We start from the raw sequence: 26,106 nt of genomic DNA, 5'->3' as shown, positions 1-26,106 counted from the left end.
AATATATAATATAATTATATAGCGATAAAAGAGATACTTCTGTAATAAAACTGTGAATTTTTTGATAAAATAACGTTTAAAAGACTAGAAATTATTGACGTCGTAGTAAATATTTTAAGTTTATTTTTTGAAAGTTACAATCCCATGGGAAAAGAAAGTTAGAAACAATTTGATTCAATATTTATTCTAATTTAGATTGAATACGAGTACATTGTTTTGTAAATTTTCCTTTCAAGGTTTCAATTCTTATAAAATCGAGACTTATAGGATTTCTTAAAGATTCATGGGATTGGCATACGAATAGCTCTTGTTAGTTTCTATACAATAGCTGACATACTTTCAGTGATTTTCCGTGTACGTCAACGTGACGCTATAAATCAAATTTGCGATGGCACATTAAGGTGTGAAAATATAGTATCTTGGTGATAAAATAGATTTCCGAAAAGAATCAGCCAGGAAGCGATTAATCGTCGAGCTCGTTTGTAATCGCTAAGAAATCGATTTGATGTGCTATATCTTTTACCTTTCGGCTGTTCGGCTCTTTAATGTTTTGTTTAACGCAAATAAATTCAATCTACCGTGAGAAGCGATATATCGATTCACTTTGAAAGACTATCTTTGTACAAATATATTTGCGGAGATGCGCGAAATTATCAAGTACAACGTCGATATTTAAAGTTTCGTAACATTTAACATAACGAACTAATGTATTAAGCTTCGTAAAGAAAACAGAGGCAAAAGTTCTATTCCAGATCTTGATTTATCGATTCTTTTACGATTCATTAAACTGTGCACAGATATTTGTGTAATCTTTACTTATTTTTCAATATTAAATATGTATTTAATTAAAAATCAATTTTAGTCTTTGAATCAGCTAAACATTTTATAGCTTTTTTACTATTTTCTATTTGAAAAACATTCTAGCTTTTTATTATTTTTTATTATATTCTTTTTACTATTAATTTTTTTGAAATATTTTATGTCTTATTTATCGATATTACAAGATTACATTAATGTCACATTTCGAAGATATATGGGTGAATCTCTATATATTCTGAACATATGACATTTCCTTTCTCTATTCTCACAACGACATTTCTTATTCTGATCTCGAGAGTGTACTGATATTTTGTTACTGTCATACACCGATTGCACGAATCGATTTATCGGCAATGAAGTCAATATCCCGCTTACGAGCGGGAACATGCATTGCAATCATTTTATCGAGAATTTCTCGGCTGCTAGGATCATACAGCCATTTCGTGTATAATGCAACGATGCTACAAATTTATTTGGCGATTGCCATCGCAATAGTACGCAGTTGGAATCGCGTATCGACAGTTGTTACGAAGAAAAATAGTATAATAATAGTAAACAAGAAAATTAGTGACACTTTAGCCGGAAATTCGCGTAACTATTCGCTGTAAAAACGCCGGGACGCGGGTAAGCATACATTATAAATGAAATAGCAGCTATCTCGATGCCGAATCGGAAAATAAGTCTGTCAATTCGATATCTATAATACGCCAATTTTATTCCATTTACTACATCTATCTTTGTATTATCCTGAATGATCTATAAATATTTTATTTTTTTAAACAGAAATTATATTAAATTTAATTTAATTTTCTCAAGCGTACAAACATATCGGAAATGAAAAATCAATACCGATAACAAGGATGCGTTAACAAGGATTACGATGTAAACGAGAATTTTATCATTAAAAAACTAACTTTTAATTTGATATATATAGTTCTGCTTAAAAATAAACTGAATCTATTTTAGCCATCAAGTGCAGTTGTTTATTAAAAAAAAAGTTCTGAAAAAATTAGTATTAATGTAAATCGTTTCGCGGAACAAGCTTGATTTTTATACGAACTATGCACAATTTTTTTCTGCAACTTTAGTATACAATTTCTGTTATAAATTCTGTGAGAAATGTATTTATAACATCTCTTCTTTCGAAACCGAATAATGGCATTTTCTTCGATCTACATGAGTGCGCGTGGGAGAAGATTTATAGATATCTGTAACCTTATAAATACAACCGATCCTCGTTAATCATACCTTTCGACTACTGTAAACAGAAATAATCGGAATCAGAATATTTTAAGAAAAAGGTAGCTTGTAAAAGCGAGTTTAATCGGATCTCGAAATACTCGAATTATTGTTGAGCCACAAGATGTTCGTTTTTATGATCATTTACTTATGCAGCGTCAATCCGTTTGCAACATTTATCAATAATACTTCTACATATATTTCATGACGAAACTCTCTATGTCAACGTACATGCTTTTAACGATAAAAAAATATAAAATATATTTAATATATATAAAATATATTTTATAATTTTTATATGTGAGAAGGTAACTGTTATTCACGATAAAAAGTCTTCTTTTCAAGAAGAAAGTTTTGTTACGTTTAATGATCGGAACACACGACCAAAGGATAAAATTGTGCCATCAGTTCTTATCCGAAACTTCCGTATAGCGTAGGACGTCATAGTTATATGATGAAGCGCTTCGTTTTGAAAAATTGAGCGATCTCATTGTTTCTCACGATCGTAGTGGCAAGAAACTGTCGAGATTTACGCTGCATTAAACAGTATGCATTTTGTGTCTTCCTGAATATAACGTATACTACACTGAAAAAAAAATTGGTTGCTGCAACAATTCAGATAGTAAAATATGGTATAATATTTTTATATGACTGCAGCAATCAATTTTTTGGTTGTAGCGGCAAATTTTTAGTTGTGTTTAGTTGTCTATCCGCAATATATAATATGATTTCGATAGGCTAACGCAATTAAAAATTTGCTGCCATATTTTACTATCTAAATTGTTGCAGCAACCAATCTTTTCTTTCAGTGTACCCTTTATCGATTTTGTTTCAATTTTTGCTCGCTTCAAATTCGGAATAAAATAAATCGGAAAATAAATTGCTTAAATAATTATTGTGACGAAGAAGATAGAAATTTGACCTAATTTTATACTTTCTTATGAGTTTTGAATAAAAATATGTAATAGAATTAAGTTTTTACGAGGTACGTGTATGTTTTACATAATTATATAAGGAGCATAAAATTTTACGTGAAATATTTTCAAAAATTTATTTATTTATTTATTTTTTTTAAAGAAAACTTGTAATTGCGTTAACTACATGAATTCATATATCCCTGAAATTCATCGTAGAAATGCACGTTAAATGCAGACATATTCTCGGTAATCTTGCTGCTAATATCTGCAAACGAAAACGAATTGATGGCGGAAAATCGCATCATCTATGCAATAATAAGCTTTGAAATGAAACTTATCGCAGATTCAGCGCTATTTCTACCACCAGTTAGCATAATGCTCTCGCGTTAATAACTTAGAATCGGTTTCAAAACTCATTTTATTCACGTTTGCACCTTTGTCCATCTCAATCCCTTCTGCGGTACATTACTGACATGAAAATTAATTCTCTGTTTCAGAGGCTGATTGCTGAACTCAATAAGGAACAGGAGGCTTTCATCGCCAGCAAGCAAACAGGCGAGAAGGGTGAGGCTGTTGCACCGTGGGTTGGTGCGCCAAATGAGGACGCGCTGCGTGAGGAATGCCTGTCCCTCTCGACCGTAATTATGTTTTTCATCCTCTTTTTGTCATACGAATGTAATCAATAAGGATACTTTAATATTCGTTTAGCATTTTAGTGTTACTCCTTTGAGACACAAAAAAGTGGATATTTTTTTTTTTAATTTTTAAATCTCTATTTGTTTATGAACACGTCTTAATTTTATTTCAAACCAGTGCAAAATTTCAATACAATAATAATTACTTATGCATTTCGAGATTCTTTATTTTATGCCTCTATTTGCTTATTGTAAAAGCTAATTCACGAATATTTCTGTGGATGGTACAAAATATGTATGTTATCTTATTTATTAATCAATGTTTTGAACACAGAGAAATGTAAAACTTTTTTTATTTTATTATTGGAAAGATCAAATTTTGTTGTGACTAATAGTTATCAATTTGTCTACTATTAATTTTTCTTGTTGATATAAATTTTTCTTGTTGATATAAATTTTCCGCTAAATTATTTGTAGATATTGCACAAGATTATTGTACATTGGACACATAAAACTATCCTCATTAAATTTAAGCACTTCTATTTGACGTATAAAGCGGTGCATTTTGAGCATCGCTAAATTAAATTTTGCACAAAGGAGGTACTATAAGACGAATTTACCAACTGTATGCGTCACAAAGATAACGGTGCATGATAAAATTTACATTAATTAACTATTATACCACACAAGAGTGACGTGAAGATGTCACTTTTTTACATTCTCATATTCTCATTTCATTATATTTTTATTTCATTTACTAGTTTCATCACATTTTCTTTTTTTTTTATTTAATATAAAACTCTTAAAAATTGCATCGAATATCATTAATAAAAATAGTTTCATGCAACACATATTGAAAATTTTATGCGATAAATACTATATTTTTGATAGTCATTTCTGTCCACTTTTTTTTCGTCTAAAATTAGCATTTAGATTTAGCATTTAGATTTAGATTTAATTGTAGCGTAAAAAATAAATCTTAAATAAAAGTCAGAAGTCATGTTTTATAATTTAACGAAATAATTTTCTGAAACAGTTGCATAATTAATATGTAAAAATAATGCGGTGTGTATATACATACCATATATATATGTTCAAAATTTTTAATTACAATAAACGTGTTTCTTCCAATGGATAATAATATTACTGTAATTTTGTTTTAATGATTGTAATTATTCTTTTATAACTTGAAACTGCTGGTAGCGATTAATTAGAAAAAATATTTTCATTTTTGAGAAAAGAATATTTTTATTTACATTTTGCTAATTTTCTTGCGCATCGTTAAAGGATCACGAATTTGACTTTAGTCAAGCCGGCAGAATTAAACGAGGATTCAACCTTCTCATGAATTTCAGGATCGACGTAATTTCGTGAGAGCACCACCACCAGGCGTAGAATTCGCTTGGGATTTCGAAGCTGTTCAGCCAATGGCACAGGCCACCCTTGCCCTGGATCCGAATCTTGAAGCTATGAGGTTCGAGCTTGTCCCGAAAGTGTAAGTAGATTAAAATATGCCGTGTTATAATAATCCATAATGTCTCTCTTCCACTCTATTTATTTTATATACGAAAATGTCGAAAATAATAGGTTTACATTTTTCAATTAATTCTCATTACTTTAGGATTTTAAATGATTTTATTAAAGCTAAAATTCGTCACAAAACAAGTATGCGTTATAATCTCACATATGTTATATAAAATTAATAATTATGTACGTATTTTATATTGCAAAAATAAAATTGCGTTCGGAAAATCACAATTCTGATCGCACAATATGTAATAAAAAATTAAATAACATTTATGTTGGTTATTATTACATTGTCAACGAATGAAAATTATGAAAGTTTGTATTAATTATAAAGTTCATTATCAAAATATTTCCATTATATAAAATATAAATGGAAAATATAATTTAATTTCATTAATTGATTCTTGAACTTATTTTCTCAAAGTATCAGAGATCATGTTCAATTAATTTTATATTCTACGAAACATGAAAAAGCTAATTAAATTACGTCGTAACATTCGATGAAAATAATGCATTTTATTGTCCTCATAATTTCGTCTATTTCAGTAACACGAAATAGAAAAAGGTCAAAAAAAGAATTTTATAGTAGATTGATAACGCACAGTCAATAAAAACGTCGATAAAAAATTAATACACAATTTGCCCTCTTATTATTGCTTGATTTAAACAAATTTAGTTGATGACACAATTAGTTGATCTCATCACTTTGAAATTGACTACGTTTCCCTTTCGAGACCTCTGTATATAAATGTCAAGGGCTAGGACTATTACAGCGCGAAAGTGCCATGCAGAAATATGAGTATTATGTTGATTTAATCGTTTCGACGATTAATCGGTTTGCGACTTCGATGAAGCACCGTTGCGAAGTGCAACATTAATTAGCGTGACTGCTAATCCTGAGCCCGGAACCTGATCCCTTCGCTGAAACCTTTATCGATTTCGAGAACTCATTCGACCTATTTGCGGTAGTATATCCGAGGAGAATTTCTGGCGCAACTACTTCTATCGGGTGTCCTTGCTGCGTCAGGGCTACGAATTGAACGCGATGGCCAGTCAACAGCAAGCAGAAAGCAACCCCAATCAAACGCTCGCCAGCACCGATAGCATCGATCATACTCAAGGTAATTCGTTTACTCTGTTTTATTTTTTTTTCTTTGTAGAACGGTTTGCGTAGTACGCCGATGTTGGCATTACGAACGTGATTAGGTTCTCCAGTTTTGCTCGAGAACATCGTCGCTCGACGCGCTTCCTGATCTGTTAATATCGATTACGAAGCACGCAGCTTTCTATAAACTTAAAGGGGACATCCTATATGCCGCTGAAATATATACATACATATTAATGAGCCGAAATCTATTCAAAATTTTATATATTTAATTGTGAGCAATATATACTTTTGAATGAAATTAAAAATAATGCTTTTAACTATTGTGATGTCAATCATCAAGATGAGAATCATCATGTCCAATTAGACAATAATGATATTAATTATTATATGTTAATTCTACTCGTGATTCTGAACATAATATTCGACCAGATTTTTCGACTGAAGTATTATTCATTAAGAAATCGGAAAATTCCAATTGTCTACGCGGCTAGGACTTCCCTTTTGACGTCGCAGCACGACGTCTTGCCGAGATAAACTCCATTGGGTTGAACGATGCAAGATGCAACCTGCGGAAAAGGGTAGAGAAATCGGCGGCGTCGCGCTGCATTTACGCCTAATTTGCAATTCCGATTAGCAGCGTCTCACGATGGACTTTTTTGCATGGTGGAGTTTTTGAGATGGTGTGTCTGTAGTGGCGTGCGTTTTCTGTGCAAATGTCATGCTGGATGCTGGGAACGTATTGATCCAAGAAAAGCCCGAAATTAGAATTTAAAGTTTAATCGGCCGAAGATACCGTTTAACGTCTTTAATATTTGACAAGGTATCGAATTTGAAATTGTGAAGTGATTACTACGACTCAGACGCGTACAACATTGCATTTACGTAATCCACGTGAAAGTTAACGTAACACGAAATCGATATGCTGATATTTTGATACCAAATTAATATTATATAATGTATCATGATATCACGATATATTAATAATAATTTCTTCATGTATAATACATAATTTCATTGTGCGTATAAATTCATGTGAGAATAATTTACGTTGATATTAATTACTAATAAGTCCCATGTTCTTTCATGAAACACAATTAATTTCGTTCAACAAAAGGGAACAAGATTTCATTCCTTCTACCATAAACTAAATGATAGAAGGGATAAGTACAGAATTTTGTTCAAATTAAATTTTTCGGACGAAGCAGTTTAACATAGATCGACGTCAACGATCTGTATCAATGCGTTTCATCGTGTATATGAGCTTTTGCACGAAACGTGATGTCACATCGGGATTACGGTATCGGAGAAAGAGAGAAAAAGAGAGAAAGAAAGAGTAGAAATCTCGTGATCAACTTTTTAATTGTGCAAACAATATAATTGCGATCGGTGCAGATGAATTAACGGATTAAGGGAAATACTCGGTAGTCGGGAAATCGATTATGGGGAAATGAGCGAATGCGTTAAAATATCCTTAAAGCCAAAGATTATTCCGTGAATAGGGATTTGGATTGCTGTTACTCTTTCTCTTTCTCTTTTTCTCTTTCACGTTCCATCTCTTCACCGCACCGTGTCTCCGATCATCGAACCGAAGACTCTCGTCTCTCCTTTGAGTCGAAGAAAGATCTGATTTCGCTCCAGTTCCAGTGTATCACGAGAAATTGAATCAGAAGAAAACGCTTGGATTCAGTAATATTCGGTCGAAGAATACGGATACCCAAAATATTTCTCAGATGATGAAAGATGGATATGAAAGAATGGTATTTTTGCATTCTAAGATTTACGAGCGGTAGTATTTCGCAGTATCCTTAAACATCCCGGAAATTTTCTCTGACATTTAGACCGTGAATAAAGATGACTTTTGTCGCTAATATAAATGTAATATTTCGATTCCATTCGCTATTTCGTCGTGCATGTCTTAATCCTGAATAATAATAATCAGTCTTGACATTTTTGAAAAATATCACGTACGAAAAAATCCTATAATATATGTCACGTATATTATAGATTTTCGTACGCGATATAGATTCAAGAATAGATTCCTTAGAATCACACTCGCGTTAACAGTTACTTTCGTGAAAATTTAGAACGCGCGTGTGTTTAATTTAGCGATATCTCTTAAATTAATTAACTGTCATTCCTCTTTCGCGCTTAGATTAATCAAGATTCTGCTTCCGCGTTGCTGGAACTGGGCGCAATCGGCTTCGGTAAACAATCGAGGCATGTTCATGATTACCAATCGTTTGCGTGCGAAATCAAATTCCAGTAGACTTAGCGTTAGTATATTAGATACATAAACACACGTGCTAATGTACATAATAACACGCATCCTCATGTACACGAACACGTACATACACACGCACCCCTACCCATATAGTTTAGCCGTCAGTGTTGTCTTGCAAACAGTTCAAATGACCACTGGCCAGACAACCACCACCGGAGTCACGACGGCGAGCAGTAACAGCGCGCTAGCCGATTCGCCAGGTCACGAGTTCGTATCCGATACCATGAGGGTCTCGGACACAGACCTCGAGGAGGTCCGAGAGGGAATGAAAAAGCTGGGGATGCAGCCGCCGAAAGGTCAGTTGTTGATCGTTGGTCGTCGTTAACTTTCCCACACACAAGATCAGATGCGATCTGTTGATCTCGCCGTCTCGATCGCTAATTCTCATGGCTCTCCCCGCGATAATCTTCGTCGATAAGACGCAAAGATATCATGGCAAGAAACGAGAGTAATTCTAGACTTGATCTCTAAATGGATTGCGGTACTCGCAGAACGGTTTGACTTTTAAATGAGAATTTCCGAATTTCTATGACGGCAGATTGTATTTGTGAAATTACTTTGTCTAGAATGATTTACATCTAGAGAATCTTAGATTTTCCCATTTCCTTGGTTCTCATTAGTTACGACCACCAACGAGATTTTGCATAATTATATGATGAAGACGCCGTTTTCCTTATTTGCTGGTGATTAATGAACGATATCAAACAAAATTGAAGTACTTAATCGGAGTTCGTGATAAATATAATTCTCAGTATCCGTATATAATTGCAATTTTTTTATTATTTCTACAAGTTTTAATTATAGAAAATTAGATTTAAAAAAAAGAAAGACCCACGTCGAATGTGATTATACATTACATAATATAGTTACAGTCTACAAGTATAGTTTTGGAGGAACGCAGAGGTCGTTCCAAGTAATTACGTCTCACTAAATTGTGTCTCGTTAAATAGCGAAATGTATCGGCTATAAGAAATGCAGTTCTTGAAAACTGTTTCTTGCCAAAGATTATGTATCATTCATTGATCTTACCAGCAAAACGGAAACGGGTCACCGAGGTGATCGATGCAAGAGCTCGATCTGTGCCACGACACGGTCCAAGAGTACTCTCCTCGTGAGTATGAAATTAATGCCACCGCGCGAAAAGCCTGACCTTAATTTCTCAATGTGTTACACCACCATCAAGCTAGTGTCGTTTCTTACGTAGCTTCTCTGTACATCCCTTCAATCTTCCTGTCTGTGCTTTCTTTAGGAATTGCTTGTTTCCGAATTCTTAGTGTGTGGCAACGACGTGCCCTCATGCGTCATGTCGCTATTGTTGCCAATGTTGAACGTCTGTTGCGTTTAAACGTTTCTCTTTCTTTTTTTTTTCTCTCTCTTATATGGGTGCTTTGACTAAACGACCGCTTTTCATTCTATTTTGTCAACAGCCTAAAAGAAGAGGAGAGTGCCCCCCAAATGCCATTATCCAAAGCACACCCCTCAGAGATATACATGCTTCCCACTCTCGAAAACTGACAATTTCAGTTCTTGCGATATCGAAACTTCTTTTCGCGTCTCTTTCTCTTTCTCCCATTCCCATTTCCGTCTCTTTTCTTTCTTTCTTTCTCTGTTTTTTTCCTCTTTATTGCTCCATTTCTGTTACGTTCGATCGCGAAACCACCCCTTCCTTGACACGAACGTTTCCACGGGATGAACAGCGTGTTCCTTCTTCGCGGATATTCCGTTTCCGATCGTCGGCAGCCCACGCGATTCCGTGCCAGTCGCAAGGATCAGCTCTATTAAATGCGACGTCGAGTATGAATCGATGAAGAAGTTTGTGTGCAAAGTGTGAAACGCCTCCTCTATGATTCCGGAACGAAATGAACGCGCGTAAGAAGCAGCAAAGTCCGATTTAAAAACATTACGCGATCAGATCCGTCATTGAAAACATAAATTTAATTAGTGTAGTAGACAAATTTTCACGTGAAGTAGTGTTTCAGGCTCTCTGTTAGTGACTGTAGTGATCTTAGAGAGTACTCGGATTTATATAAAGATCTTTCGAATTTTACTTTCACGTAGAAGAGGGCTGAAATGTCTTGGAACGGGCACTGAGAGCATTTTTATATTTCCAATTAAGGGTATATCTTTTAACGACCGCTCAAAGAGACAAGCTGGCTGGAACAAGCGCAATATACTTTTGCGCGATCCTTTTAAATACAAGTGTCACGATGCATTGGGGAACGCTTAGTTCCGGCATTCGACGAGACAAATTTGCAATCAGCGCACGTTCGCCATAACGCGTATCGCAGCAAAGGGATTAAGTAAACCAAGAGAAACATATACAACGTATACAGCTGGGCGTAATGCTGCATGATTATGACGTGGCTATCGTTATCGTTATTATTACTGTCACACTGCGAGGTCATTGCACCGATTGTCATTAAACGCTAATACCTGAATCAGTAATGAGCCCAGAAACGAGACAATTCACCGGTTGCAATCAACCGTGATGACGAATTGAGAATCGACGTGGGAAGCGAAACGCTGGCGAACAGCGTCGGGGACAGGCAAAAATTCGAGAAAACAGAGAAAAAAAGAATATTTTAAACGCGATATATTCGCAATTTTAATTTGGAAGATGTTAAAAGTGATATTTTTTATTTTGAATATTTATGTCGAGTAGATGTGTTTGAAATTTTGCCCAGTTGAAGACACGCTGAGCTCGTCGAATTGCGAAAATCGAACATGAAACGCAATGGAAAAGAGGAAAAGGAAACGTTAGATAAACAAAACGTCGTCACGTCGAAACGTTGTGCGCACGTACACGAATGTAATGAATAAAAACAAGATGCAAACACACAACAATAAAAGGGAGGTTCCGCGAGAGAACGAAGAACGAGAAAGAAAATAACATACATACATACATACATACATACACAACCGGAATAGTAGCAAAAAGATATTCAGCTACGTGTCTGTATGTTTGGCCGTTTTGCCGTTGCCACTCTCTGTCTCTCTTTCTCTGTATCAATTTCAATTAATCTAGCCTGTTCTCGATTCTCTCCGTGTCTTTGTAAAGCATAAATAAGCAACTAAGCAGAAATAACGAGCAGAAATAATCGAAGAAAAGTATAAAGAAATCGGAAAGTGTAACGCAGTTATTGATGAAACGCGAGAGATTACGTTGCGCAAACTGTAAACTTAATTATAAGTATATCTTCGTAAGAGATTAATTAAATGGAGACCTAAGGAAAATAAAAGAGAAATATATATGTATAAATATATATACTATTGCTAAATAAAATATAAAGACAGCGATGCGATATTTGTTAATCTGAAATTTTTCCTCGTGATCCTCCTCGCGATATCACACAACGTGTGTCTCCCCTTACCATTAATCATGTTTCAAGAAAATTTGCAAATTCTTGCAAAAAGTGTATATCAAAGTATTGAAAATCTTAAATTGTGAGACAAGAGAGACGATTTCGCAAGATTCGGATTATTGGTGGAGAACATTCGGATTTTTATCGCGTCGCTGTAAAATTCGTTGAATGACAATACGTGTTTTATCGGGAAACGAGCTATAATACCGCTGGTGCCCGGCACTCTCGTGGGTGGTATAGCTATTGTAGTGTTTTTCTTTCGATATGAAAAAAAGCGGCTGCCGGGAAGGGGAGGAGGTGCGATCCGTTTTAAGTGGCACCTGATCGTCCGCTGATGGGAAAAGCAGGATAAATTAATTACGCGAAACGGCGAACTTTTTTTTCTACGCGGACAACAAACGATTGGATAGAACGTAAATGCGTCCGACGAGCGATTTGTATGCGTCTATCTCGTGGAGATTTATGCGAGAGATGCGTTTAACGTCTGTCGAGAAAAGAAGACAAAATGAACGCACTTTTGTGATCGATATAAAACCCCGCCCATAGCGATGTCCTATAAATTATCGAACTAGCATTAAGAATTCTGTTTTTCTGTTAAGAATTATTATAATATCGCAGAGAACGTCGACATTAACAGTATTATGATGATTAGATAGATTTTATTTGACATTTGCATTTGAATTTTGTATACTTATAGTATTTTATCACGTAATGAAATAAGCAAAGGTGATTCTTTATTTATTTATTTATTTTTTTTTTAAGTTGAAAAAGTCATACATTTCATACGTATTATTTAATTCACCATCCGTCACATGTTGCATCGCTTTTTATTATCTTTATACTTATATATATTAAAATCGATGGGAAAATACAAGTAAAGGATTTGTAGAGACGCAGCATAATTATCTTGAAGTAAAATAATGAACGATACGATTTTTTTTCACACGTTATATTTTATTATATTCTATTTTTTTTAATTTAGTATATACTATGTGCAATTTTATGGAGGAGACGATTTTCGTAAAAATGCGCACGAAAAATATCGGATTATTTGCTTTCGTGCAGTCCGATAAAAATCGATGACAACTGAATTATGACTTTCACTTCTCGGTGTGCACTTTTTCTCCGCACGACTTTTCCGCGTTTTCGGGAATATTGAAATTATCGTTCGACATATGTATGTAAGTAAGGACGAATCGATAGAATCGAAGAGCAATTTTGAGTAAGCATTTTGCGGATTTCGTGTATTTTTAGTATTCCATATTATTTGTCTATAAAAAGAAAAACGTCTCGCGAGACGGTCGGCCGTCGTTGTTATTTTCTATTATTTATTTTCCTTAGAGACGGTTACATCCAGGTACATTTGAGTTGAGTCTTAGGATTATCCGTAAGCTCGTTTTAGCTGTTGAAGCGTAATACAGGAATAAAGACAGGCGATGCGACTGGAAATGCATCGCAAGAAAATATTATTCAAGATTAAATATTCTTAGAGGCCGCAATATTTATTGACGCCTACCACTAGTTTATTCTCGCACGACTTTTAAATGTATGCACGTAACATTAAATAATTTCGCGCTTGAACGATAATTTATTTCAACGCAACGGTGTCCGAAATCTGCGTTTAAAACTAGCGCGACTGGAATACAAAAAAAATGTATGCTATTTGAAATTTTAATAAAATTTTATATAAAATTTTACTCGAGCTACAGATAGCCAAAAATGAAATCCATTTTAATATTTTTTATTTTGGCTGTTTTTTTCACAATGATTCTCTCGGACTAAAAGTACTTACTCTTATCATTCGACATGCTTTTTCGGCACGTGCGTATATAAAGTATTGATTTTACTATTTTTTATAACTTGTATATATAAAACACGATTTTGGACACCGTTGGCTTGAAAATTGAGAGCGCAACGAGGATTCTCGCGATAATGTACCTACAAATAATCGCATTCCCGAAGCATTTAAGTCGCGATATCCCGATTAATTACTTTTGTAATTGCGAATCAGTCACTTTTGTAACAAGTACGTTAAGCGAAACATGATTAACTCTAGCTACTCCTCCCGGCAATTCGCTGTAATTTCCAGAGAGTTATATATAATCGGTGATCGTGTGATAGACGTCGTCGTCGTCGTCATCCGCGAAACATAATCGTAGAAAGAATAAGAAAAAACGCACGATCGCGATCACGTTGTACTCGATAATCGTGTAATATCTCCTCTCTCTATCTTTCTTTCTCTTGCTCTCGTTCTTTCTCTTTCTCTTTTTCTCAAGCTACTAATGTATCCCTATCTTTAACGTGCTTAACGAACCGAACTCAGAGTGAAAGTTTTCGAAATACAAATGTCGAAGCCTTTCCCTCTTGCTTCCCCGTTGCTCTCGTATGTTCTCTTTCTCTCCATCCTTTTGATTTCTCCAATCCTGTAATTTGAGTTTTGCCCCTCCTGATACTTTTACACTTTACACGACACACATACACACTTTAAACACATAAAATGATTTCCGTGCACAAGAAACTCAGATATTCAGCGCGGAAACACAAACAGACGAAACAGACAGACAAACAAGACCAGAGTGTGGCCCTCTCTGCAAAATAGCTACAACGCTGCTTGTGCCTCTCCGCAGAAGAAGATTGGGAACGTGAATTGGAGGCCGAGCTAAAGGATTACGAGGTTGTAACGGGCAACAATAACGATGGCAGCAGCAGCCAGGAGAGGAGCGTCGCGACGGCCACAAAAGACATCGCGGCCAACGATAATGACTGGGAGAAGCAGATCGACGAGCTGCTCGCCAACGAGGACGACGAGGACCTCAAGTGAGCCGAGGAGATCCTCTTCGTGACCGGATAAGAGGGTCGCTCCACGTTGAGATTCTGCGCGAATAGCGAGATCGGCGTGTTGGTTTTCGCATTGGAACTTTCTCTCTGATACAGAGAAGCTCACGAATTTCTTTTGTAAATTATTATAGTTTCTCGTTAATCTCCTGATCAGAACCGTACATTGCCGTACAAGAAGGAGAGAAATGAAAGACAAAGCGATACTCGGCGAAGATCGAATCGATCGATAGATTGAGGCTCACATTATACGTTAATTTTGATGATATCGTAACGCTATTTTTTAAGGAGAATCTATTTTATACCTTTTTGACAGCTTGTTCTATTCGTGCTTTAATATATAAAAAGAAAGAAAACTAAAATTTCACAAGAGCGATTTAATTTTTTTTTTCGATTGTACTTTCTTTCATTCGTTACGTGAAGAAGTCGTGCTACTCAAGGACGGCAATCTCTCATCGTCGTCGTATATTGACACGAAAACTTAGAAGTCCAGTCATTGAGATCGATAGGATTCTTTTCGCATTCGTATTGGCTTCTTCAACGTGAAGAAGCTACGAGAATCGTGTTTTATTTTGGCTTGTCTCGCGACTGTCTCCGCATGAACCCCGATAAAATAGAATACATGAAACCGCCCTTTCGTAGAAAGAATGTAGTTACAGAGGAGCGTCTCAGAAGAATTCCTCCTTTTATTTCGATCCATCATCGATCTCCTAAGGGAAAGAAACGTGAATAAAAATGACGCGAGATTCTTTGAGGTTCGTCTCGTCTTCGAGAAGCATGTATCGGGATAAAATATAAGGAAACCAGAAACCGCACGAAATATTTCCGACACACGGAAAATCACTGCTGTAGTGACAAATGTGAAGATCATGGCTATAAAGGATAAAAGTAAGAAAGATAGAAAGGAGAATCTATCCATCGCTTTCCTTTCGGTTCTTTTTTAATTTCTCGAAAAGAAAACAGCTTCTTTACGATCCTCGAACACGATGAACACGATGGTCCTTTCTCTTCCATTATCGCCGTTTTACAGCTTGGTGGTGCAGCAGAAAGGCTCATGTATTTGTACGATTTTCATCAAATATATACACATTCGTATGAGTCTTTGTGCTTCTACCTCCGAATTACAAAATGACATCCGGTTATTGCAGCTCCAGAGAGAGAGAGAGAGAGAGAGAGAGAGAGAGAGAGAGAGAGAGAGAGAGAGAAATGTTGAAGAACATATGACTTAATTAACACCACAAGCTTATGTCAATTATCGGGCACTCTTGTCCGAGAACGTAATGTTGATTGTAATAAGAAATATCTTCAAAGTTGTGTGATATTAAAGTAAAATTAATTTGATCGACGGAGATGCACGGCAACACAGTCTTATACACGAACGCTCTTCATCGTGATCGAAGGATCGATAATTTTTTCAAGATAAATTACACTGCCGTGTGCCGAAGGACACCGTTTCGAGTGCGGATCGACGATTACGGTGGTCGGTGGTACATTTTTTGCGAGTCTAGGTCGTCCTACAAAATTAACGGTTCTCGAATAGTTATGAGAAACATTGTTTCATAATTTTTAAATGTACTAAAAGATCTCAATCTCGTGTAAGTGGACACTTCGAAGCGCAAATGCGCCGTTAGTCGTCATCCTTTCTTTACAAGCCGACGCTTTATCGCAACTGCGCTTTTCGTTGTTGATTGCCAGCAATTATTGCCGATTGAGAAGCGATATAATCTACGAGAACATGTCAAAAACAAAGATTGATTCGACTAATATCTGATGAACTTATCATGACTTTGCGCGAAATGTCCTACGATTGAGAAAGCGGAAAGGCACTAGATTTAGCGATGTCTTTTGTTCAGCATGTATGTTTCTGGCGAAATCCATAGATAAGATGCAAAGGTTGTTATCAGCGATGATGACGACAATGATGACGATATTGAAAGGAGAATGTGTCGTCTTTAAATTTGTTCTTACCGATCACGGAAGTGTTCCGTTATGCGTTGTTTGTATTGTGTCAAAATGAATTATACGCTGTAAGAATGACATGTTCGCGTTGTCTGTACGGACGAAATATCGTAATAAATCATGCATTGACAGAAACTTTAATGGAGCATATATTACGCTGTTTCATTTGTAAAAGCTCGAGCATAAAGATTGTCATAATTGTTCCAAAGACAGAGTCATAAATCAACTCATAAAGATTGACGTTAAACATATGCCGTAACAACTCTAAAGACAATTATGATAAGTAAACACACAAATGTGCATTTTACAACTCTGTTCGAGACAATTTTCGACAAACTTCGAGCTCAAGCTCTATCTTGTAAAACACACCGACGGGAATGAGATTTTAAGTTTCGATTGCGAAAGTCGCGCGGCGCAACATTTTGTTGGGGCAACATTGTTCTCGGTGTGACATACCGTCCAATTCTCTGCCAAGAAGAAACGAGAAGAAACACGACTTTCAGAGTTAGATTCTTGCGACAATAAAATATCGCGTTGCACGAAACTACGGTTTACGATCAAAAAATATTATTGATTAATCGCATAAAGTAGCATCCTCTCGTGAATTATAAAGAAAAACACGACATCGGGATATCTTTTCCGTGCAGACAAACGGATCTAGCTCAAGCCGCAAGAAGAATTTGTCGTGTTCGCATGTTAACGTCAAGTAATGCTATAACGAGATCATTATCGTAATGATATTATCGCCATTAACGTAATGGCACGAATGTGACAAAAGGCAGAACGTGAAAGACGAAAAGGTGAACAAACGTCGGATCGAAGCGAACGAGTGAAAGCAACTGGATTTATAGTGAGGGAAAGAAAACATGGACCCATGAATTTAATTACTATTCTTATACGGTTTTATTATTTACATCTAACTACCTATAATAAAGCTTGACGGATGAATTCTGTTGAATAAGTCATCATCGTGCATTTTTATCGTACATCTGATGCTAAATACAAATTGTTTGATTTTTATCACAAGAATATGAATTAGGTCATTACATCTATCTAAATATATACTGAAGATATAAAAATATTTGCATTTCATAATCGCGGAAAATAGCAATAAAAACAAAGTATTTAACACAAAAGTAAATGTCTTCGCGCATTAGATTATTTTGTAAATCCTTCAAAAGGTCCGCGTTTTCCACTATAAATCCCGTTCGAGGACTAATAAATCGGAAATAAATAATCATCGAGCAGGTCGGCATTTGCGTTTTCCGTTGAGACATTCATTTTGCATCGTGCACCGTTGCACGCCCAATCCAGGTGTTTAGTCAGTTTATATACCATGAATGACTTTTTCCCTCCTTTCAAGTAGTCATCCCCGGGATGAAAGGAGTACCACGGTAATGCGATAAGATCGTTTCTCCAAAAACCGCACGGCGAGCGGCCGATATGTATTATTATATCAATACTTCTCTCACAATCCGAGAAAAAGTCCGCTCGTGTTCGGCTGTGACCGTGCGAGCCCTTTGAAGAAATAAAAAAAAAAACGCTGCTTCATCCGCGTTCATCTTTTCCCAAAGAGAAGCTCGTTGTAAAGTTTCCATTCGTGTTTTTAGTCGATAGGCTTGTAAGATTTACTTAAGGAGGCGCAATTCACCCAGGCCTAAGTCTGTCGAAGTAAAGCAAAGGCGATAATCGTATTTATCCGCTCTCTTTATTATTATGCGCGGGTTCTCGAGAGAGAGCCCAAGGGAGATCTTTGTTCCTCTTCCTCCCAGATCCTTCGACTGTACAAATACATAAAATGGCGAGAAAAAGAATTTCTCCTTTTTCTCTCTCCCACACACCGGCCGAAGTGATTAAAAAAAACGCAAGATTTGTATGACATAAAATTTTCCGCGCACAGAAACGTCATCCTATCTTCCGCGAAAGCGACAGGAGATAAACGCGATGGCCAGAAATCGAGGTGTACTTCGGCAGAATAATAAAGTGAACTCTGTGAATTAATTGTGTAATAAAGCTATCCTACGGTACTGTGCATTCACATAAAAAAGAAAAAGAAAATGAACATACACCCGATACCTATATATACATATATGTATATGTATACATGTATACATATGGATAAATATATATATATGTATATATTTGTCACACTTGCGCGATAAATATATACATATATATGTGTGTTGTTGAGACTCTATTGAAAGTATGATAATATATTATGAATATTATAATGAAAATATAATGACGCAAGCATTAAGATAAAACTATTGAAAAAATTAATGTAATTGGGAGAATGTAATAATAAAAAAGTCGTAAGAAATAAAATAAAATATTACCTCTTATAAGCTAATATTTCTTCTACCTTACGCACTGTTTTCAACAAAATTCTAACAAAATATTTTAAATAAAGATATTTACGAGATAAAAAATGTAAAAATTTTATAATACTCATATCAAATTGTTTACATATAAATGTAAATATCTCTATAATAATTCAATATCTTATATATATTAAAATAAATTTTTATTATATACGTATCATTTGTATCAATATTTACAGATCTCAAAAAATGTATGTACATTACTTAACATTTCAATCTCATACATTCCACTTGAGTTGAAATTCATACTTATTTTCATGAGATTACAATTATTGTTATCGCTGATTACCCCAAGTAGAGTATTTACCAGTATTTGATAACAAAAAAGATCGCCGCATATGTAAAATCATTGATCGAAATTACTTGGTCGAGTAGAGGATGGAAGCTACTAAGTTGGCATTATAAAGAAAATTAAATAACGCTCGCGCGCGCGCTATAATCAGTCAAACTTAATAGAGCAGATCATTTGAAATACCATGATTCAAGTATAAAAGCGTTGACATACTTAGCCCTTTGAGTACAAGCGCATACGTGCAACGCATTTCTTTTCTAATTTATCCATAAAATAATAATAATTTATCCATAAATAATTTATGTACAATTAAATTTATGTAAATATATATAAATAAATAATACCATAAGTTTAAGAAAATATTTTAACTATGTATTGTGCAATCTCCTGATGCTTAAACTCGATGCGAAAAAAAGACCGTGTTTGTTACCATCAGCTGAGTTCCGACCACGCAGAACACTCGACACTGTTTCGTACTCAAAGGGTTAAGTGATATGCTAAACACATAAGATAATATTTCCACGATTAATTTCTGTCGTATGTACAAGGAATTTACTTAATCAATCCATTAATTTCGTGGCGAGTATTTTGAGTTACAAATTAAAGTACATATATTATATAACAGCATCCTCTTTTAATGTAACTCATCGCGTATACTCAAGCTCATAAACTATAACTTTTTCGTTCATTCATTTACGTTATAGAGGAAGGGAGTAGAGCATTTAAATTATCTTAGATATTACGTCTTTTTGAGTTGACTTAAATACGTTCCAGGCTCTTGGAAATAAATATAACGCTAGCGAGTTTTATAATTAATAACGTACTCGTACCGTCAAGATTCATGTCTTAAAATCACCTTTAAATCATCTGGCAACACGTGCGTAATGTCATTTATTCTCTCTCGCAGTTTCTCTCTTACTGAATTATCGATTGGTACATCATCAATGCAGCTTTTCTCCAACTTCTGGCGAATTCTAAGAATCATATCGACTACTTCCACCTCTTGCTTCCCTTGTACCCACGTTTTTAAATCCTGTCCATGATTATTATATTGATAAGAATTTATAATACAATTATGAAAAAATGTAAAAGAAAAAAATTAATATTCATACCGCCTGTGATAATTTCTCTAACTGTTTAACTTGCAACTGCTGACTCAATTCCATATATCTTGTGTGAAACCACCCGGAAAAGTTCGGTGATCGAAAGAATCGTTTATAGAGTCCTACCCAATCGCCTTTTATACCTGTAGTTAATTGAGGACCGGAGCTGCTTAAACTAGCTAGGAAGTCATCTGGATTGAACATTTGTGGTGTAGGAGTTGCCTGAAATCATTGTCATCAATTACATAAACTGACTTTATAATCATTAATCCCTAATAATTGATTACCTTAAAAGGTGATATGTTCTTTTGTAGTGGCATAAGGGTCGCGATATATCTCTCAAGCGGAATCATAAAGCTCTCCGTGAGTTCTATAAGATGACGTTTCAAAAGCGCAGTCTGTACTTGGCCCGGCCGTTTTGTTTGAATACCCCTGAACAATTTCTTCAGTATAGTTTTATCTTTCTGCAGGAAAGATTTGTACTGAGTGTAAACGCCAGGCTTCGAGTCTAGCACCTTCAGATTTTCAGATCTCTTGATTTTATATTTCTGATCTTCTGAAACATCAAATCTTGAACACATACCGCTAAGCTTTAAGCGTCATAGAACTTACCACTATTGTTGCCGTTACTTATCCGGATGATATGCGGCCAGTGTTGCAGCGTTTTTGCGAAGAATGGATTTGTCACGCCCAGGATCACAGCAGGTGGCGTCGGAGAATCGGTGGTATACTCTTTGAATTCCGAATCGTGAATAGTGAAATATGGTCGATGATCTGCACAGTACTTCAATGGCGCGATCATGCTGGAGAATGTTTTCCGTTTATGCATTAGATATATAACAAGTATCAGTTATTTTAATTTGATACTTACGCTATAAGCGCTTGAACCATCTCGGAACATGTAGTCGGTGAGCTTGCCATTACAACGATTGGTTCACTAAGAAGTACTAATTCCCATAATAAATGCACATAACTAACAACACTGGCTAAACTTCGAAACATATCGCCCTCATAAGCTGATGTTAGTATCAGTCTTCGTGTTGCATGCACATTGGATGTGTGCTCCATGGCAGCAATCGTTGGAACAACAGCTTTGTAATTTTGATTTGGGATATATGTCTAAAATAATATGTCTAAAATCATTCTTTTAATACATAGACAACATATATTTATACAAAGTGAATTATAAATATTTTTTCAATTTCATGAGTGTGTTATTAGACAAAAAGGAAAAATAAATATATGTGTAATACTTTTATGAATTAGATCGCAAATGTTTTGCCATCAAAATAGTGGACACAAATAAATTTAAATAAAGCTTGAGTCATGTATACGTCATGCTCAGGTATGTGTAGAGAATGATGAAAGACATTTTAAGCATTTTTATAAACATTTTGAGCATTTTTATAAAAAAAATATCCATCTGAAACTTTTAAACAGTCATTACTTATTGATACTATTACATTTGTATCCATTATTTCAATAACAAAGCATTTATAATATAATGTTGAAACATATGTTCTGCATTTTTTATTTATATAACTTTTAAATCAATTTACCTGGAATAACACTCCGATAAGAGGCAAATGAACTATTTGGCCTGGAACTGGAGGAGGCCAGTGATCAATCTCGCGCACTACAGCTTCCATAAGCGCTATTCCAGTCTCGAAAAATTCCGGCGCGATCAAAGCACATAATTCACCGAACAGATTGACAAATGGCAGTTTTGTAATTATAACAACACTCTGGAAGCGTGATATTACAAATTAAATAAATATAATTACAAGTTAAATAAATTGCACCAAATTTATCAAATTGTTACCTTTTGAAAATATCCTCTTGGCAACGATTTATCCTTCACTTGTCGGAAATATACATATCCCCAGTAATAATCTCTATCAGTTTGTAGAAAAGAAGGTGATTTCCTGTCATATTCCTTGAGAGCATTAGTTTCTTGCATCGTTTTACTACTTTGTCTTATTCTTACATGATACTGAGTATCTCCCATACATCCAGAATTGGAATCAGGAAAGGCTAAGTAACAAACATTAGATCTCTCTTGTTCCGATAATTTAACATGACTTGGATAAATCGCCTGTCACACATAAAAAAAGAAATATGATTAGCAAAAGCATTTTATTTTATTTTGTTAACTAAATATTAAAATAATAATTCTGTGAATGTGTATGGTCACCTCTATAGCTTGACCTAATTCAAGATCAAAAGTAACGATGCATATACAATGCACCCAATTAGTAAAACGTTCCCATTTTCCATATACTACTTCTTCCTTAGTAGTTTCATTGTTTAATCCTTTACTTGTTGAGCAGGAAGGAACTGACATTGTTCTCTTTTCTACTAATCCTACTAATCTAATTATTCGTCTTATATATTATTACATGTGTCATTCATTATTGTACAACATGATTATTTCTAACTGCATGACACTTGTACTGGCACTTGACTAACAATTATGTCACATTATAATTGATCGCTTGAAGATTCTGAATTATCTAAATTCTGAAATATAAAAGCAATCTCAATATTGTAAAAATTTTAAATAAATCTTTCGCAAAATCTGAAATAAATATTGACTTACCACTATAAATATATATTTGCATATTATTCAATATATACATCAACTATAAATCTTTTCTAATTGAATTAACTTTCAAATATACTCTATAACTATGGTTAGTCTTGAAATTATGTACCCTGTTTGGCAATACCTAAAGAAAATTTAATTTGCATGTACAGTCTGTACTCCAGGAATTTAATTGAACCTTCAGTTTATGAGGCCGAGTCAAAGGCTAGTCCAGGCAAGAGTAGGCACGCTTAATACCAGAGTGCATTTGCTCGTATCAATGTACTTAGACATGCACATGTTTCCCATCTCTGGACAACCTCCACATGTTTCCCATCTCTGGACAACAATTTATCAAACAATATATCAGTCCAGCTCGCAGTATAATCAACGCAAGGGTGATTAAATCGTTCAAGCGAGACAGCTATGCACCTTGACATTCGCATACACACGCGACACTCACCCTTGCTTGGTTGAAGAGAGTCTTCATAGCGTTCGGATTCCAACAACCAGATGTTTATAACCTTCGTGTGACAATCCCACGGATCAAAGAATCAGCCTCATACTCGTTATTAGTACTTATTCGATAACGTTAGACAAATTCCTTCTTGAATCGCTACTTTATTGACTTTATTCTTTTATGATAAATTACTACTAAATCATCACATTTAACTTTAGTGGAACGCACCTTAGACTTGCCTCGAATTGCTGCTAACTTGCCTCCAGGGCAATACAGAAACCCTGCCCAATTGTTCACCAAACTGAATTATAAACTTTCCCTCTACTTTTGTAGATGGTGTTACTGTACAACGTACGACACACACTGCACACACACACACAAAATAAATGCATATGTATAATATGTGTCATGTTCATTGATGTTCATGACAGCACCGTAAACAGAATTATCACAGTTATTTATAATTTCTAAAAAATAATTTCTGAATCCACAGAATCCACAGGTTCCTCTCTGCTGCAATCTTACAAAAAGAAATATATTTCTATAAATTATTGTGAAAGGATAATACTCTTATAACCTTACATATGTGATTGACAAGCACGTGTGTCACATGGAAAGATGTGTATGCAAGATATATCATTAGTAAGTATTTCTTTAAAAATGATGTAATAACTTACATTATATTAATTTATGTATATTTATTTTTGATAATTTATACTTATTATTATGTAATTTAATATTTTAAATATATATGTATAAATAATATATATATAGATAATAATACAGAATCACATTTTGCATTGCATTTCCAGAATTATAAAAGCGTTACTACTCCACAATAATGTGATTTTATTGTTGAGAAAAAATTATGGAGCTTATCACATTAGAGCTAAGACCACGCTTGCAATCCTGCAACGTATTCGTTTCTATGCGAAAAGATCTCTGCTTAAAGAATGTTCGAATTAAACTTTTAGAGAGTACCATAGTGTTAATGATAGAAGATTGTAGTATAAACTTCTCATTGCCATCTGTTAAAGTTATACCTACTTCCTTATCCATGTTAAATATAATGAACAATTGGATCTGCTTCCGCTTACAAACTGTACCATTAGAGTCTGCATTTGGATCCTTCAGTACAGAAGTGATGACTAATTTGAATAAATTAGTTCAATCAAATACTCATTCGCAGTCTATTATAAATGATATCAAATTGTTATTTGAAACATCAAAATGTACTATATTATGCACCTGTTGCAAAAATGTTATCTCTAAGTTGATTAGTTTTAAGAGATTTCTTCCTTTACCCAATGCAGAATACGATCCTGAAGAATGGTTTTGTTGTAAACACAGTTGCAACTCTGTCTCAAATAGTGTGCAGCCACAGGAATCTGATTACTTATATGGCTCTTGCTTTTCTGTATTACATAAAAGTATTTTTGCAAGCAATGTATGTACAGATAATAAAACGTTGTCTTGTAATAAATGTTTATTACACATAGGAACATTTCATGCATATAATTTATTCAAGATATGGAACTGTTGCGTAGATTATAAACCAGAAAATAGTACATTGTCTATTACCAATGCTACTAATCCACTCAGTGATTTTCTAATATTAATAAAAAGCTCGCTAAGTGAGATTTTAGGTGAAGAAATTATTCTACAAACATCTGTCGGCAAACAGACGCATCGTCTTTTGATAAAGCCAATGGATTGCAAATTAAATTTAATTACAGAGCCTGATGTTACAATCTGTGATACTGACACTATACCCTTACAACAAAAATATGCTGCCAAAGTTTTATATAAATACGAGAAAAATAAAGAGTTTACTATAATCACTAATTATTTGAATGTTAAATATCATGATGTAGGTTTGCCTTTAATAGAAGCTGGATTAAATTATTTGTTATCATCAACAAAACGACTACCTCATGTTTATAGAACTGCTGCTATAGACTATTTTCTTGGCTATATTGTCTTGTAAGAAATCGCGAATTAATGTTATAATTTATTGTCCAACGATATTAATTTTTAAACATTGCATACATTTTGTACATCTATTTTTATACACAATAAAAAGAAATAATTGTCTATTATATATATATATTCCTCCTCATAAGTACTATATAATACAATAACTCATTAGACAAAATACTCACGAATTTTTTAATATATCGGAAAAGGATACATTTAATTTTTTTTGTTTCCAGAAGATATGATAAGAATTTATTAAAAGAAAATTATTCAAACACTTTTAATTTTTTTCTAAATGTTATGTTATTTGTAAAACAAATACATGGAAAAACTACGGCAATTATAAAAATACTAATACTCATTGTGATTTCGTTTTGTGCATGGGAAATGCATAAATTTATTTCCGAAGTCCATAATTTTGGAATGTCAGTCCATTCCTTACATATTGGAAATCTATTTATATTTTATATCTGCCAATAACAAATTCAAGATTGCGCAAAAATAATTAATTCTATAATCTTAGAATATCGTATTATTTACGTCCACTAGTGACATCGTAAAACTTTTGTATACAATATGGCATGCAATCTATACAATATGATGTATACAGGTTTGCGTAAATTGTAC

At 34.4% G+C, this 26,106-nt stretch overlaps 3 protein-coding genes across 9 annotated transcripts in view; 2 read left to right on the top strand and 1 right to left on the bottom strand.

The window, feature by feature from the left end:
- LOC108687037 (synapse-associated protein of 47 kDa) overlaps positions 1–15,092 on the top strand; it is a 68,699-nt gene extending 53,607 nt beyond the window's left edge. For 2 of the 5 annotated variants that reach the window (XM_018192625.1, XM_018192624.1), the window contains exons 5-9: positions 3,473–3,613; positions 4,966–5,105; positions 6,107–6,258; positions 8,649–8,822; positions 14,516–15,092. In XM_018192625.1, the coding sequence (XP_018048114.1) occupies positions 3,473–3,613; positions 4,966–5,105; positions 6,107–6,258; positions 8,649–8,822; positions 14,516–14,709 (801 nt within the window). In that variant the 3' untranslated portion in view covers positions 14,710–15,092. Of the gene's footprint in view, positions 1–3,472; positions 3,614–4,965; positions 5,106–6,106; positions 6,259–8,648; positions 8,823–9,953; positions 11,761–14,515 lie in introns of those variants that run through there. The other 3 variants (XM_018192628.1, XM_018192626.1, XM_018192629.1) reach the window with 3 other exon arrangements.
- Positions 15,093–19,782: 4,690 nt separating this feature from the next.
- LOC108686914 (protein DENND6A) lies at positions 19,783–23,782 on the bottom strand. 3 transcript variants are annotated; one of them, XM_018192428.1, is made up of 10 exons: positions 23,506–23,782; positions 23,188–23,381; positions 22,653–22,978; positions 22,281–22,553; positions 22,018–22,203; positions 21,330–21,577; positions 21,071–21,261; positions 20,746–21,014; positions 20,468–20,680; positions 20,188–20,388 (listed from the first exon to the last, which is right to left on the bottom strand). In XM_018192428.1, exons 3-10 carry the CDS (start codon positions 22,800–22,802, stop codon positions 20,188–20,190), a joined length of 1,731 nt encoding a protein of 576 aa, XP_018047917.1. In that variant the 5' UTR covers positions 22,803–22,978; positions 23,188–23,381; positions 23,506–23,782. The 3 variants fall into 3 exon arrangements, with proteins under 3 accessions (XP_018047918.1, XP_018047917.1, XP_018047919.1); XM_018192429.1 differs by lacking the exons at positions 23,188–23,381; positions 23,506–23,782 and having other exon boundaries at positions 19,783–20,388; positions 22,653–22,802; XM_018192430.1 differs by lacking the exons at positions 23,188–23,381; positions 23,506–23,782 and having other exon boundaries at positions 20,746–21,011; positions 22,653–22,802.
- A 588-nt stretch (positions 23,783–24,370) lies between these two features.
- Positions 24,371–25,489, top strand: LOC108686970. The gene has a single exon (XM_018192504.1). It carries the CDS (start codon positions 24,371–24,373, stop codon positions 25,487–25,489), a length of 1,119 nt encoding a protein of 372 aa, XP_018047993.1.
- The last annotated feature ends 617 nt before the right edge of the window (positions 25,490–26,106 follow it).

The sequence above is a fragment of the Atta colombica genome, unplaced genomic scaffold (genome assembly GCF_001594045.1).
Source record: "Atta colombica isolate Treedump-2 unplaced genomic scaffold, Acol1.0 scaffold198, whole genome shotgun sequence".
NCBI lineage: Eukaryota > Metazoa > Arthropoda > Insecta > Hymenoptera > Formicidae > Atta > Atta colombica.
Note: the sequence above shows the minus strand (reverse complement) of the source record. Positions and strands in the feature narration are given on the sequence as shown.